This window comes from Mobula birostris, chromosome 1, assembly GCF_030028105.1.
Source record: "Mobula birostris isolate sMobBir1 chromosome 1, sMobBir1.hap1, whole genome shotgun sequence".
Lineage (NCBI taxonomy): Eukaryota > Metazoa > Chordata > Chondrichthyes > Myliobatiformes > Myliobatidae > Mobula > Mobula birostris.
In genome coordinates this window covers 26,738,248-26,752,210 of record NC_092370.1, presented here as the reverse complement: position 1 = coordinate 26,752,210, position 13,963 = coordinate 26,738,248, and the positions used below count along the sequence as shown (strand labels likewise).

The window sequence follows — 13,963 nt, the reverse complement described above, 5'->3', positions numbered from 1 at the left end:
GGTCCTTGAGTTTGCTGGCTGCTTTACTGCATAGTATATGTCTACTAATTTACCAGCTCTTAGATTATTCACGTTTATCCAGAAACAAATCATCAACAGTAGTAATCCATTCTGCCCTTTGTATTTGCTGATCCACATATCCTTTAAAGCATTAAGAAATACTCTTATTTTATTAAAAATGTGTAACAACTTTGCCTCCACTGCTTCCTGTGGCAGAGAATTCCAAGTATTACTGTTAAGACTTTGTGTCTTTTTTTTATTAGATAGGATAGTGACTTTAATGTGGAGTTGAAGTTGTGTTATCTCAGTTTTGTAAATAACAAACTAGGTTTTCTATGTTTCTAAGAAATGGATGTTGAAATGTAGAAACTTTGGGAGGGTACAGAGTAACAACTTATTAACTAGGTTTTAAATGCACAGAAAATGTAACCTAAAGTTTGCAGAACAGAGCAAGCCCAGACTTAAATTAGCAGTCTTTATTTGAATACAGATAGCATTTGCAATAATATGTCTTGACAGTACAGATAGCTTTTAGATCAAATTCATAAGTTGCTGTTATAGAGATGTTGCAGGGTGACCAGGACTAGGCTATACAATGTTCCAAAAAAACTGGCTGAAACAAAGGGTGGAGTAATAGAAGATGGAGTACCATCTGACCAATTTGTCAGATGTTGCACTTTGCAAGATCAAATCTAAAGGCAGGGCACTAACAGTGTTGATGTATAGAGGGATCTTGGGGTCCAAGTCCATAGCTCTCTGGAAGTGTTTATACAAGTTGGTAGTGTGATAGAGACGACATATGACATACTTGACTTTATTTGTTGAGCTAGTTCAAGAATCAGGAAGTTATGTTGCAGCTTTAAAACATCTGGTTAGATCACATCTACAATATTACATGCAGTTCTGGTTGCCCCACTATAGGAAGGATGCTGCCTGGATTATGAAATACCTCGAGGTGCATGACAAGATAGGCACAAGCCAGCATTGTTTCATGAAGGGAAGATCTTGCCTCACCAACCTATTGGAATTTTTTGAGGTAATCTCAAATAAGATTTTAGCCCGAGGGTCGTGGACTTATGGAATTCATTGCCACATACAGCTGTGGAGGCCCGATCATTGAGGGTGTTTAAGGAGGACTAGATGGGTGAATAGCTTAGCCCATGGTGGAGTGGCGGAGCAGACTTGATGGGCCAAATGGCCTACTTCTCCTTTGTCTTGTAATTAACCGATTTCCCCCGGGATCAATAAAGTATGACTATGACTGTGTGCTATATGAAGATGTTGGACAAACTTGGATTGTTTTCTCAGGAGTAGCAGAGGTTGTGATGGAGACTTGTTAGAAGTTTATAGGATTATGAGAGGCATAGATAGGTGGTTGGCATATTTTTACCATGATTGAAATATCGAATACTGGAGGTCATGCATTTAAGCTGAGAGAGGGATTCAAAGGAGAAGTGCAGAGCAAGTTTTTCTTTTACAAGTCGATGGGTGTCTGGAAGTGCGTTGCCATGGTTGGTGGTGAAGGCAAATATGACAGAGATGTTTAAGAGGCTCTTAAATAGGCACACAAATGTGCAGAGAATGGAGAGCTATGGACATTTTGTCAGAGGAAGTGATTTAGTAAGGCACGATGTTGTAGGCCAAGGTGCCTTTTTCTGATTCTGTAGTACTTGATGTTCTATGCAAAACTAAACTCAATTTAATAAGAGCAGGTATAATGACCTGAAGGTGAAATTGAAGTGGATTGGAAAATAAGCTTAAGGGACAAGTCAGTTGATGATATTCAATCAGCTAGACTGTAACACTTAGCAGGAATTTATTCCAATTTTTAAAAAAAGTCTGTGAGAAAGAGGCACAATCTGTAGTAAACAAAGGAAGTCAAGGATAATATTTAATTGAAAAGTAGAAAATACGAAGTTTCATGGGCTGGTAGTAGGCCACAGCACTGGAAAGTTGTTTTTTTGGATTCAGCAGTGAAAGTCTAAAAAGCTGATGATAAAAGAAAAAATTGCTTTGGTCGGAAAACTTGTACATAAAAGTTTCTATGGATGTATAAATAGGAAGGCGGGGTTGGGACATCTAGAGAACGAGGCTGACAAATTAATAACAGGAAATAAGATATGGTAGGTATATCAAATCAATCTTTGAAGCAGTATCCACCCTGGAAGGCACTGCAAATATCCCTAAGGTAACAGACTGGCTAATTTTAAATAGGTGGAGGGGAGTATCAGTTCTTAACCCCAAATATTCAATTTTTCCATTAGACCTAGAAAGCCTATCATATCTGATAAGACACAAGGTATTACGTAACACAGTAATCAGTGCTGAAGATATACAAAGTGATTGCATAAACTATCAAGTAAGTGTTAGGATAGCAAAGGCCATAAATTTTCAATCCCATTCTGATGAGTACTAAGATATGTGGATGAGTGACCAGCCAAAAGCTAGCCTCCTCTGTTTAGTTGAGTTTGTAGATGTAAAATGCTCGAATGCCAGATAAACTCAAGCAGTGAGGAATAGAATTGATATTATGGAGGAGAAAATAGAAAAAATATTTGAGATAAAGCAGTCATGGGGTGCAAATTAACCAAAGTGATAAAATTCTGAGCTTAGAATGATATTTGTACTTGCTTTTATTTTTGCAATCTAGGGCTTTGTAAACAAATACCAAAAATTATTTCAAAAATTATGTCAGCAAAAAGAGATTAGCTGTACATGTAATATTTAAAACATTAAAAAATATCATATTACCCTGTCTGGTTTTATTTTCTTTTAATCTTAATTCAAGGTTGAAAACTTTATGCCCCATGCCAATTTAAAAACCTGAACATTTTGGAGTAAATACACGAGCCTTAAAATAACATGCATCATTTTGAAAAATTAGGGAAGAATTGATGTGATTTTAACATTCTTTCTGTTTATAGTATTTGCGACTTGTTGCATGGTGTCAACAATGCTAGAAATTTCCTTGCAACTTTTTGACCGAAGAGAACTTTCCATCTTGAGTTGTGATTTCAGGACACCCAGGTCCTGAGCTAGTGTATCAATGTATCCCTTCATTCGAAGAAGTTCAGCATCTTTTTCAGAGATCTACATTGGCAATGCAAGGAGACAACAAATAAGATATACCAGGGAATAAATACTAGAGGAACATTATAATTATGAATATTTACATCTAGTAAATTTACAATTTGATAAATGTTTATAAAAATAGAATCTTCACACCCCAAATACAGTATGTACAGCTGCAAACTGTACTCTTATATTAAACTAATGGATGATAGTTTAGTATGAGAGTAACTGCAGTAGCCATTGTCATTTGATCATTTTTACAATCTAATAGTAATCAAAATTGTTCACTTGTTTAGGAACAAGAAACCATAATTACCACTACTTATAGCTGCTAAATTAATTTTTAAAATCATCTGTTATTCAGCAAAAGAAAATTCAACTCTTCATCCTCTTGAGGATTAGCTAAATTAATGAAGTATAATTTTAAATGCTCAATGTGATACTTAGTTCTAGAAAACATTTACAGTTTTTAAATCATATGGATAGCATCCAGCAATATTGTGTCATACCTCATTTTGTAGAGAAATTATAGACCAATGAGACTGACATCAGTTGTAAGCAATTATTGGAAGTTATTTTCAAGGTCAGGATATCTAAGTATTTGGATAGAAGACCTGATTTGGATAGTCAACATGGCTTTGCAAGTTAGGTCTCATCTAGCCATTGTTATAGAATTTTTGAAGGAGGTTACCAAGGTTGATAAAGGAAAGGTGGTCTTTGTCTACATGGGCATTAGCAAGGCCTTTGACAAAGTCAGTAATAGGAGGCTGGTCCAGCAGGTGAAGGATGAAGTAGCCAATTGGATTTAACTTTGGCTTAATGCGAGAAGCCAGAGTATGGTGATCGATGGTTTTCTGTCTGAATGGAGACCGATAACTAGTGGTGTGCTGCAGAGATCGGGGCCAGGCCCATTATTATTTCTCATCTATATAAAATTATTTAGATAATGTGATAAACTGCATCAGGATATTTGCAGATGACACCAAAATTGATGGCACATTGGCGAGAAAGGCTATCAAAGCTTTCAGTGTGATCTTGTCCTGCTGGGAAAATAGGCTGAAAAATAGCAGATGGAATTTAATACAGACAGGTGTGAGGTGCTGCACTTTGGGAGGACAAACCGGGGTGAGGCATTGTGAATGGTAGGGCTTGGAGGTGTGCAGTAGAACGAACGGACCCAGTAAATACAGATCCATGATTCTTGAAAGTGAGATCACAGGTAGATAAGAGTCATAAAGAGAGTTTTTGGCACATCGGCCTTCATAAATCAGAGCATTGAGTACAGGAGTTGGAATATTATGTTGAAGTTTTGAGACTCAAAGATTCAAAGTACATTTATTATTAATGTATACAGTATACAACCCTGAGATTCATCTTCCCACAGGCTGCCGTGAAAAAGAGAAACACCATGGAATCTGTTTTTTAAAAAACATCAAACACCCAACATGTGAAAAAAGAACAAATTGTGCAAATGGCAAATAAAGAGCGAATGACACACAGCATCTTAAACACCAAACTGCAGAATTCTTGAAGCAGTCTAGGAATGTTCAGTTTAGTTCAATTTAACTCTATCATTTGTTGACTGCAGGCCCCAGAGCTAGTCCACATTGAAGTGCCCCAATCAAATTCATGTAAAATAGCTATTAAAAAACTAGTAATGAGAAATATGTAACATTAACCACAGAGTCCTCTTAAAAACAAGTCCAATCCTCAAGCCGCGCCAGTCAAACCTTGCCCAGACCCTGCACCTTGTTTCAGCAGCAGCAAGGAAGCAGGAAACTGGTCAAACACAGCTATATGATGCTGAACACCCGCTCCCCTTCCACTTTCATCCTTGTTCAATCTTGTTCCACACTTTAATTGCATTACACCATTAAGCTGCACACTCCGTGCTCAACCTTGTCAACCTCCCTCAGAGACAGCAAAACCATAGAAACTACAGCACAGAAACAGGCCTTCTGGCCCTTCTTGGCTGTGCCAAACCATTTTCTGCCTAGTCCCACATAGGAACCATAGAAACTACAGCACAGAAACCATGAGATTGCTCAGTCAGTCCAAAAATACATTATCAAAATGTAACTTACAGGCTCCAATCGCATCCAGATTAGTAATAGAAGTATATTTGAAAGAAGAAAGAGAAGTAGTTTAGTGAACTGTCTGCAAGATGTTGACATTGGTCGCTGGCATCATCTTGCATTTAGAGTACTATGTGCCATTCTGCTCACCTACCTACATGAGAGATACCATTACAGTAATTTGAAAGGGTGCAGAGAAAATTTACAGGATGTTGCTGGGACTTCACGACCTGAGTTGTAGGGAAAGGGTGATAGGTTAGGCCTTTATTCTCCGGAGGGCAGGAGAATGAGGGGAGTTCTTACTGAGATAAACAAAATTATGAGGGGTATAGATAAAGTGAATGCTTGCAGGCTTTTTTCTCCTCGCGTGTGGTGAGACTAGGACTAGAGGTAATAGGTTCAAGGTGAAACATTTAAGGAGAATCTGAGGGGGAACTACTTAGTTCAGATGGTGATGTGAGTGTGTAATGAGCTGCCAGCAGAATGTTAGTTGCAGATTCAATTGTTACAACTATATAGTCATACTTTTTTGATCCCGGGTGCAATTGGTTTTCGTTACAGTTGCACCATAAATAATAAATAGTAATAGTAATATTACTATTAGTAAATAGTAATAGAAATAATAAATAGTAATAAATAGTTAAATAGTAATATGTAAATTATGCCAGTAAATTATGAAATAAGTCCAGGACCAGCCTATCGGTTCAGGGTGTCTGACCCTCCAAGGGAGGAGTTGTAAAGTTTGATGGCCACAGGCAGGAATGACTTCCTATGACGCTCTGTGCTGCATCTCAGTGGAATGAGTCTCCGGCTGAGTGTACTCCTGTGCCCACCCAGTACATTATGTAGTGGATGGGAGACATTGACCAAGATGGCATGCAACTTGGACAGCACCCTCTTTTCAGACACCACCATCAGAGAGTCCAGTTCCATCGCCACAACATCACTGGCCTTACGAATGAGTTTGTTGATTCTGTTGGTGTCTGCTACCCTCAGCCTGCTGCCCCAGCACACAACAGCAAACATGATAGCACTGGCCACCACAGACTCGTAGAATCCGGCAGATGTTAAAGGACTTCAGTCTCCTCAGGAAATAGAGACAGCTCTGACCCTTCTTGTAGACAGCCTCAGTGTTCTTAGACCAGTCCAGTTTATTGTCAATTCATATCCCCAACAATTTGTAATCCTTCACCATGTCCACACTGATCCCCTGGATGGAAACAGGGGTCACCGGTACCTTAGCTCTCCTCAGGTCTACCACCAGCTCCTTAGTCTTTTTCACGTTAAGCTGCAGATAATTCTGCTCACACCATGTGACAAAGTTTCCAACCATAGCCCTGTACTCAATCTCATCTCCCTTGCTGATGCATCCAACTATGGCAGAGTCATCAGAAAACTTCTGAAGATGACAAGACTCTGTGCAGTAGTTGAAGTCCGAGGTGTAAATGGTGAAGCGAAAGGGAGACAAGACAGTCCCCTATGGAGCCCCAGTGCTGCTGATCACTCTGCCGGACACACAGTGTTGCAAGCACACATACTGTGGTCTGCCAGTCAGGTAATCAAGAATCCATGACACCAGGGAAGCATCCACCTGCATCGCTGTCAGCTTCTCCCCCAGCAGAGCAAGGCAGATGGTGTTGAACGCACTGGAGAAGTCAAAAATCATGACCCTCACAGTGCTCGCTGGCTTGTCCAGGTGGGCGTAGACACGGTTCAGCAGGTAGATCATGGCATCCTCAACTCCTAGTCGGGACTGGTAGGCAAACTGGAGGGGATCTAAGTGTGGCCTGACCTTAGGTCGGAGCAGCTCCAGAACAAGTATCTCCAGGGTCTTCATGATGTGGGAGGTCAATGCCACCGGTCTGTAGTCATTGAGGCTGCTGGGGCGCGGCGTCTTCGGCACAGGGATGAGGCAGGACGTCTTCCACAGTACAGGAACCCTCCGGAGCCTCAGGCTCATGTTGAATACATGGAGAAGTATTCCACATAGCTGAGGGGCACAGGCTTTGAGCACCCTGGTACTGACACCATCCAGTCCTGCAGCCTTGCTTGGGTTGAGACGTTTCAGCTGTCTTCTCAGCTGTTCAGCCGTGAAGCCCACCATGGTGGTTTCGTGTGGGGGGAGGGGTACAGTCATGAGAGCAGGGTGGGGGACTGTGAGGAGGGGTAGGAGGGGAGAGTGGAATATGTGTTGGTTGGGGGCTGACAACAGATGGCTCATGTAGGGGATGGGCAGAGGTTAGATAGGTACATGAACAGGATAATTTTACATAGAACAGTACAGCACAGGAGCAGGCCATTCAGCCCAAAATATTGTTCCGAACCAGCTAAAAAGCAAGTCAAAAGCACCCAAACATTAATCACTCCTACCTACACTATTTCCATATCCCTCCATCTTCCATACATCCATGTGACTATCCAAACATCTCTCAAAAGCCTCTGATGTATTTGCCTCTACCACCATAGCGGGCAGTGCATCCCAGGCCTCGGGTCCAAGTAGATGGGATTAGGCAGAAGATCGTACCAGCACGGACAAGAGGGGTTGGAGGGCCTGCTTCTGAGCTGTAGGGTTGTATAACTCTGTTATACTTTTGACATACCATGCGCTGAAGACAGGTATTTGTTTTATAACATAATGCAGACTTAAATAATTGCTACACACTTTAAATCAAAATACCTGCTTATGTAATTCAGAGATGTGTTCGACTAAACTGTTTTTCTCTCTCTTGTGATGGGAGATTTCCAGCTGGATACTGGAATGTCGTTTCTCCAATGTAACTAGCTGGTTCTGAAGTGATTGCCTGTTCAGTGCTGCAGAACTCTTCCCTTGCTCCAGACGTCGAATCTGTAAAGGCAATTACAAATAGAATTAAATATTTATTCTGCTTTCCAGGTTCTTGCTACTCATCAATTTAATATATTTTTACTCTTGTATTTTCAAGTTCTCCTAGATCTTTGGTACACGGCTCTAACATTGACCAAGCAGGCACTCCTGTTTGGCAAATTGAATTAATTTCTCAAACATTAATTTGTAGAACAAGGCAGAATCTAATCATTAACACCTGTTCCTGATTCTATTTCCTTCCTTAACAGCATCTTACTCATTGTGGATTGAATACCCCCTTCTTCAGGTATTTAATTTGCTGAGTGGTGTAAAAGAGGGATCTGAGAATACAGATCCATTCCTTGAAAGTGGCATCAAAGGTAGATTGAGTCATAAAGAGAGTTTTTGGCACATTGGCCTTCATAAACCAAAAGTAACACACACACAAAATGCTGGAGGAACCCAGCAGGCCAGGCAGCATCTGTGGAAAAGAGTGAACAATCAACGAGACCCTTCATCAGACCTGGAACGTTGATAGTTTACTCTTCTCCATAAATGCTACCTGGCCTGCTGAGTTCCTCCATCATTTCGTGTGTTACTTTGGATCTCCAGCATCTAGAGATTTTCTCATGTTTGTGATGAAACAAAAGTTGGAGGTGTTGTGGATAGTGTGGAGTGCTGTCAGAGGTTACAGCGGGACATTGATAGGATGCAAAACTGGGCTGAGAAGTAGCAGATGGAGTTCAGCCCAGATAAGTGTGAAGTGGTTCTTCTTGGTAGGTCCAATATGATGACAGAATATAGTATTAATTGTGACTCTTGGCAGTGTGGAGGATCAGAGGGATCTTGGGGTCCGAGTCCATAGGACACTCAAAGCAGTGGCGCAGGTTGACTCTGGTTAAGAAGGCGTACGGTGTATTGGCCTTCATCAATCATGGAATTGAACTTGGGAGCCGAGAAGTAATGTTGCAGGTATATAGGACCCTGGTCAGACCCCAGTTGGAGTACTGTGCTCAGTTCTGGTTGCCTCACTACAGGAAGGATGTGGAAGCCATAGAAAGGGTGTAGAGGAGATTTACAAGGATGTTGCCTGGATTGGGGAGCATGCCTTATGAAAATAGATTGAGTGAACTCGGCCTTTTCTCCTTGGAGCGACAGAGGATGAGAGGTGACCTGATAGAGGTGTATAAGATGCTGAGAGGCATTGATTGTGTGGATAGTCAGAGGTTTTTTCCCAGGGCTGAAATGGTTGCCACAAGAGGACACAGGTTTAAGGTACTTGGGAGAAAGTACAGAGGAAATGTCAGGGGTAAGTTTTTTACTCAGAGAGTGGTGAGTGCATGGAATGGGCTGTCAGCAACAGTGGTGGAGGCGGATACGATAGGGTCTTTTAAGAGACTTTTGGATAGGTACATGGAGCTTAGAAAAATAGAGAGCTATAGCTAAGCCTAGTAATTTCTAACACAGGACATGTTCGGCACAACTTTGTGGGCCGAAGTGCCTGTATTGTGCTGTAGGTTTTCTATGTTTCTATAAACCAAAAGTATTGAGTACAGGAGTTAGAATGTTATGTTGAAGTTTCATAAGGTGTTGGTGAGGCCTGATTTGGAGTATTGTATGTAGTTCTGGCCATCTACCTACAGCAAAAATATCAATAAGATTGAAAGAGTACAGAGAAAATTTACAAGAAATTGCCAGGACTTGAGGATCTGAGTCATATGGAAATGTTAAATAGGTTAGGACTTTATTTCCTGGAGTGTAGGAGAATGATGGAAGATTTGATAGAGGTATACAAAATTATGAGGGGTGTAGATAGGGTAAATGCAAGCAGGCTTTTTCCACTAAGGTTGAGTGGGACTATAACTATAGATTATGGATTTAAGGGTGAAAGGTGAAATATTTAAAGGGAATCAGAGGGAGATCTTCTTCACTCAGAGGGTGGTGAGAGTGTGAAATGAGCTGCCATTAGAAGTGGTGGATGTTGGTTTAATTTCAACATTTAAGAGAGGTTTGTGAAAGTATATAGATGGAAGGTGGGTGAAGGGCTATGGTGCATGTGTAGGTCCATGGGACTAGGCAGGATAATAGTTTGGCATGGTCTAGATGAGCCAAAGGGTCTGGTTCCGTGCAGCAGCGTTCTATGATCCTATAAATTCTGCATTATATCTGGGTAGAACCCTACTCCTCGTTTAAATACACCTCTCTGCAAATGGGTGTTCGACTTCAGAACGAACACACCTCAGATAGTCAGGATGCACAACTGCTTCTCGCTTCCCATCAACCTCAGCATGGTTTCCCCACCCCCGGTTATAAATTGAACCCATTGCTGTACACTCTAGTTTCACATGACTACACGGCCAAACACCCAAGTAATCATATTGTCATCTTTGCCAATGACATGATAATAGTGGGGCTCATCACCATAAAGAGGAGGTGGAGGAGCTAGAGGCCTTCTGTCAGGCAAATAAACTCCTCTTCAATGTCAACAAGGAGATGGTTACTGACTTCAGGAGAACTCTCACCACTTGCACCATTCTTTCCATCAGCAGCAGAGTACTGGAAACTGCAAGCAGCTTCAAGCTCCTGGAAGTGCACATTCTCACACGACCTCTCATGGTCCCAGAACCCAATCGACACAAACAGGAAAGTTCACCAATGGCTTTACTTCTAAGGAGGCTGAAGTTAGGTGAACGATGCACGCCTATACTCACATATTCTACAGATGTGTAGCAGAGAGCATCTTAACATGCTGCATCATTGTGTGGTAGAGAAACTGCACTGTGGTGAACAAGGTGGCTCTACAATAGGTAGTTAAAACTACCCAATGCATCACTAGCACCAGCCTACCCCTACCTGCCATCAAGGACATATGTACAGAAAGGTACCGGAAAAGGGCCAGTAACATCATGATGGAACCCACCTATCCTGCAAATGAACTGTTTGTCCCACTCCCTTCTGGGAGGAGGCAATGTAGCATCCACACCAGGACCATCCCACTCAAAAAACAGTTGCCTTTCTCCAAGCAGTAAGGCTGATCAGCACCTCCTCCACAAACCCACCCCACCCCAACACATCACACCCCCAACCATCACTACTTTTATCATTTCCTGTCAGTCACCTTATGTACAGACACTCCTGTGCCTAGTGTCACTTTATGGACATACAATTAATGTATATAAGTTATCTTATGTATTTGTGTTTTTAAATTGCTGTATTCTTTGTCTTATTGTGTTTTATTTTGTGCTGCATCAGATCCAGAGTAACAATAATTTCGGTTTCTTTTACACTTTTGAACTGGAAATGACATTAAATAATATTGAACCTTGAATCTCATACAAGTAAAAGTTCTGGAAGCTTTCAGTGCTTATAAACTTTTATAATCCAATAGAAATATAAGAGAGAGAAATTCATTCTTTGCATTTGTTCTAAAAACAGCAAGATTGGTCAAAAAGTTTATGAACAAGAAGTAGCTTGTTTTTGCACATGCCAGTCTCGCCAATAATTATTTTAATATATTCACAATAAGTAAAATTTGTTTTTATTAAACTCATTCAGAGAAATAGCCCGAGTCCCATCTGAAAGTTTTCTCTCTGGACTGAAAAAGTATAATCACAATATGTTCATGCTGGTTATTTCTTAAGGTTTCCTTTAAGCTTTCAGCTCCTGGATGTACAAACAAGTCACAGAAGTTAATTCTTTTCAAAATATCATTGGGTATTACTAATGGTAAATTCGAAGAACATAAAGGGACCTATCCAGATGAAGAGTCCTGACCCAAAATATTGGCAGTCCAGTTCCCTCCATTGTTGTTGTTCGTCCATCGTTGACGTCGATGAGGACCTCGACACCATTATGATGGTGTCGAGACTAGCGCGTGATTTGGATTTAAGTGAGGGAGAGTTGCGCAGCGTCAGCCTCACTCTCTCTTCCCAATTCCGATCTGGATCCAGTGGCAAGACAGAGTCTAGACAGCTGGAGATGGGACTAGGCGCAGTGGATGACCAGGACGTCTTCTGTGTCTTGTCCTACTCTACACGTTCCACGACGCTTGCAGAGACCTCTTCTTGACCGTTGGACCTTCCATTGGTCTCGTCCGCTCAATCCGCCGGAGTCTGTCTTCACATGCTGAGATAGACAACTCCCTATCACACCGAGGGTTTGAGACCCATCGGCTACCCTCACCTGGCTTAGCCGGCTTGTCGAAGCCGTTGCCCGGGGTGTGGTCACTGTTGCATGCAAACAGCTACGGGGAGCCACAGGTGAGAGCTGAGTGCCAGGTGGGGACCAAAGGTGGACTAACCGCCCTGAAAAGGACGTGACATGTTCCCCCACCAGAGGTGCTACCCCTCCCTGACACCCCATACACCCTCCATAGAGGGTGCCTGACTCACTGAGTTCCTCCAACACCATCTTCATTGCTCTCAATAGTTCTGTATTCTGTTGCTCCAAAGTTTACTTAAATTTGGTGAAGCAGACAGAGCACATTTCAAACGTGTACGAACTTGTTTGTGGAGTTTGAACTTACCCGGGAATTAAAATTTGAATAGTGAATAATTTATTTAAATCCAGAATAGTTTCAAATGGAAAATTACAATAAAAATAATGCCATCTTCAGGTGTTCAGTAGCCATAATATTTTCATGTTTCAACTATCTTTTGAATCTTTTAAAGCTGACAATTCAAACTGCCTAAACAAAGTCTTTCACGTTTCATTTCATAGGCATATGTAACCTGGTTATAAATGCCATGGAAATTACCTTTTCTTTTACAGAAGCACAGTACATTACAAACATATCAACACAGCATAAGCATAAATTCATAGCCTACACAATTAAAAACAATAAGCACAGCAACATCAGTGCAAGTTAAAGGAAATGTAGTCTGAGGTAGAAGTTGAAATGTGGCCTTTGTGGCTTTTGAAATGTAATCTGAAATCAGGTATGCCTCTCTTTGTAAATCACCTCCACAGATCATGGTGTCCAAATCGAGACACAACTCTACTCGAAAGGGTTCTGTCGAGCAATTTGCTTGAATGGTATCAAGAATGTGCAACTTAAGACTGGGAAAGTTTGGACTGTTCAAATTTTGCCAGAGATGGGATGCAGAAATTTACAAGACATAGGTCAGATGGCACTTGGAGTATTGTGAGCATTTTTGGGCCCCTTATCTAAGAACAGATGTGCTAGCATTGGAGTACTTCAGGAGAAAGATCCCAGGAACGAAAGGGTTAATGTATGATGAGCATTTGATGGCTCTGGGTCTGTAATCGCTGGAGTTTAGAAGAATGAGGGGTGGACCTCATTGAGACCCATCGAATATTGGGAGGCTTAGATAGAGTGGATTTGGAGAGACTGTTTTAAATAGTGAGGGAGTCTAGGACCAGAGAGAACAGCATCTAAATACAAGCATGTCTGTTTAGAACAGAGATGAGGAGGAATTTCTTTAACCAGAGGGTAGTGAATCTGTAGAATTCATTGTCACAGATGGCTGTGGAAGGAGGCCAAGTCATCAGCTATATTAAAAGCAGATGTTGATAGGTTGTTGCTTAGTAAGGGTGTCAAAGGTTATGGGGAGAAGGTGGGAAAATGCGGTTGTGAGGGATTATGAATCAGCCATGATGGAATGGTGGAGTATACTCGATGGGCTGAATGGCCTAATTCTGCTCCTATGTTTTATGGTCTTAATCAAAACATCAATAAACAATGCGGAACTTTCCACTGATAGATGGATTTGAGATACCACTTACTTCTGGAAAATCACAGCTGATAACAACAACTCCACTTTCCTTATCCTATTTCTGTATCTCTTTCTAAAAAAAAAGATACGTACTATGCTGTGACTACAGCATGTACATTCATTGAGGATGCCAGTAAAGGTTGGGCAGTAATGCAGGAGGGGGTGTGATTTATTAGATGGCTCTATCAAATGCCAGCAGAAATGTGGTAGATTAAATAGCTACTTCATGTGCTGTTTGATCCTATGTAGTTCCTGAC

The 13,963-nt window shown here is 41.3% G+C and overlaps 1 protein-coding gene across 4 annotated transcripts in view; it reads right to left on the bottom strand.

The window, feature by feature from the left end:
- Window positions 1-2,756: 2,756 nt before the first annotated feature.
- Window positions 2,757-13,963, bottom strand: part of LOC140195180 (uncharacterized) — an 82,328-nt gene continuing 71,121 nt past the window's right edge. For all 4 annotated transcript variants that reach the window (XM_072253087.1, XM_072253076.1, XM_072253106.1 and 1 more), the window contains 2 exons: window positions 7,825-7,992; window positions 2,757-3,090 (listed from right to left, as the gene is read on the bottom strand). In XM_072253087.1, the coding sequence (XP_072109188.1) occupies window positions 2,881-3,090; window positions 7,825-7,992 (378 nt within the window). In that variant the 3' untranslated portion in view covers window positions 2,757-2,880. The remainder of the gene's footprint in view (window positions 3,091-7,824; window positions 7,993-13,963) is intronic.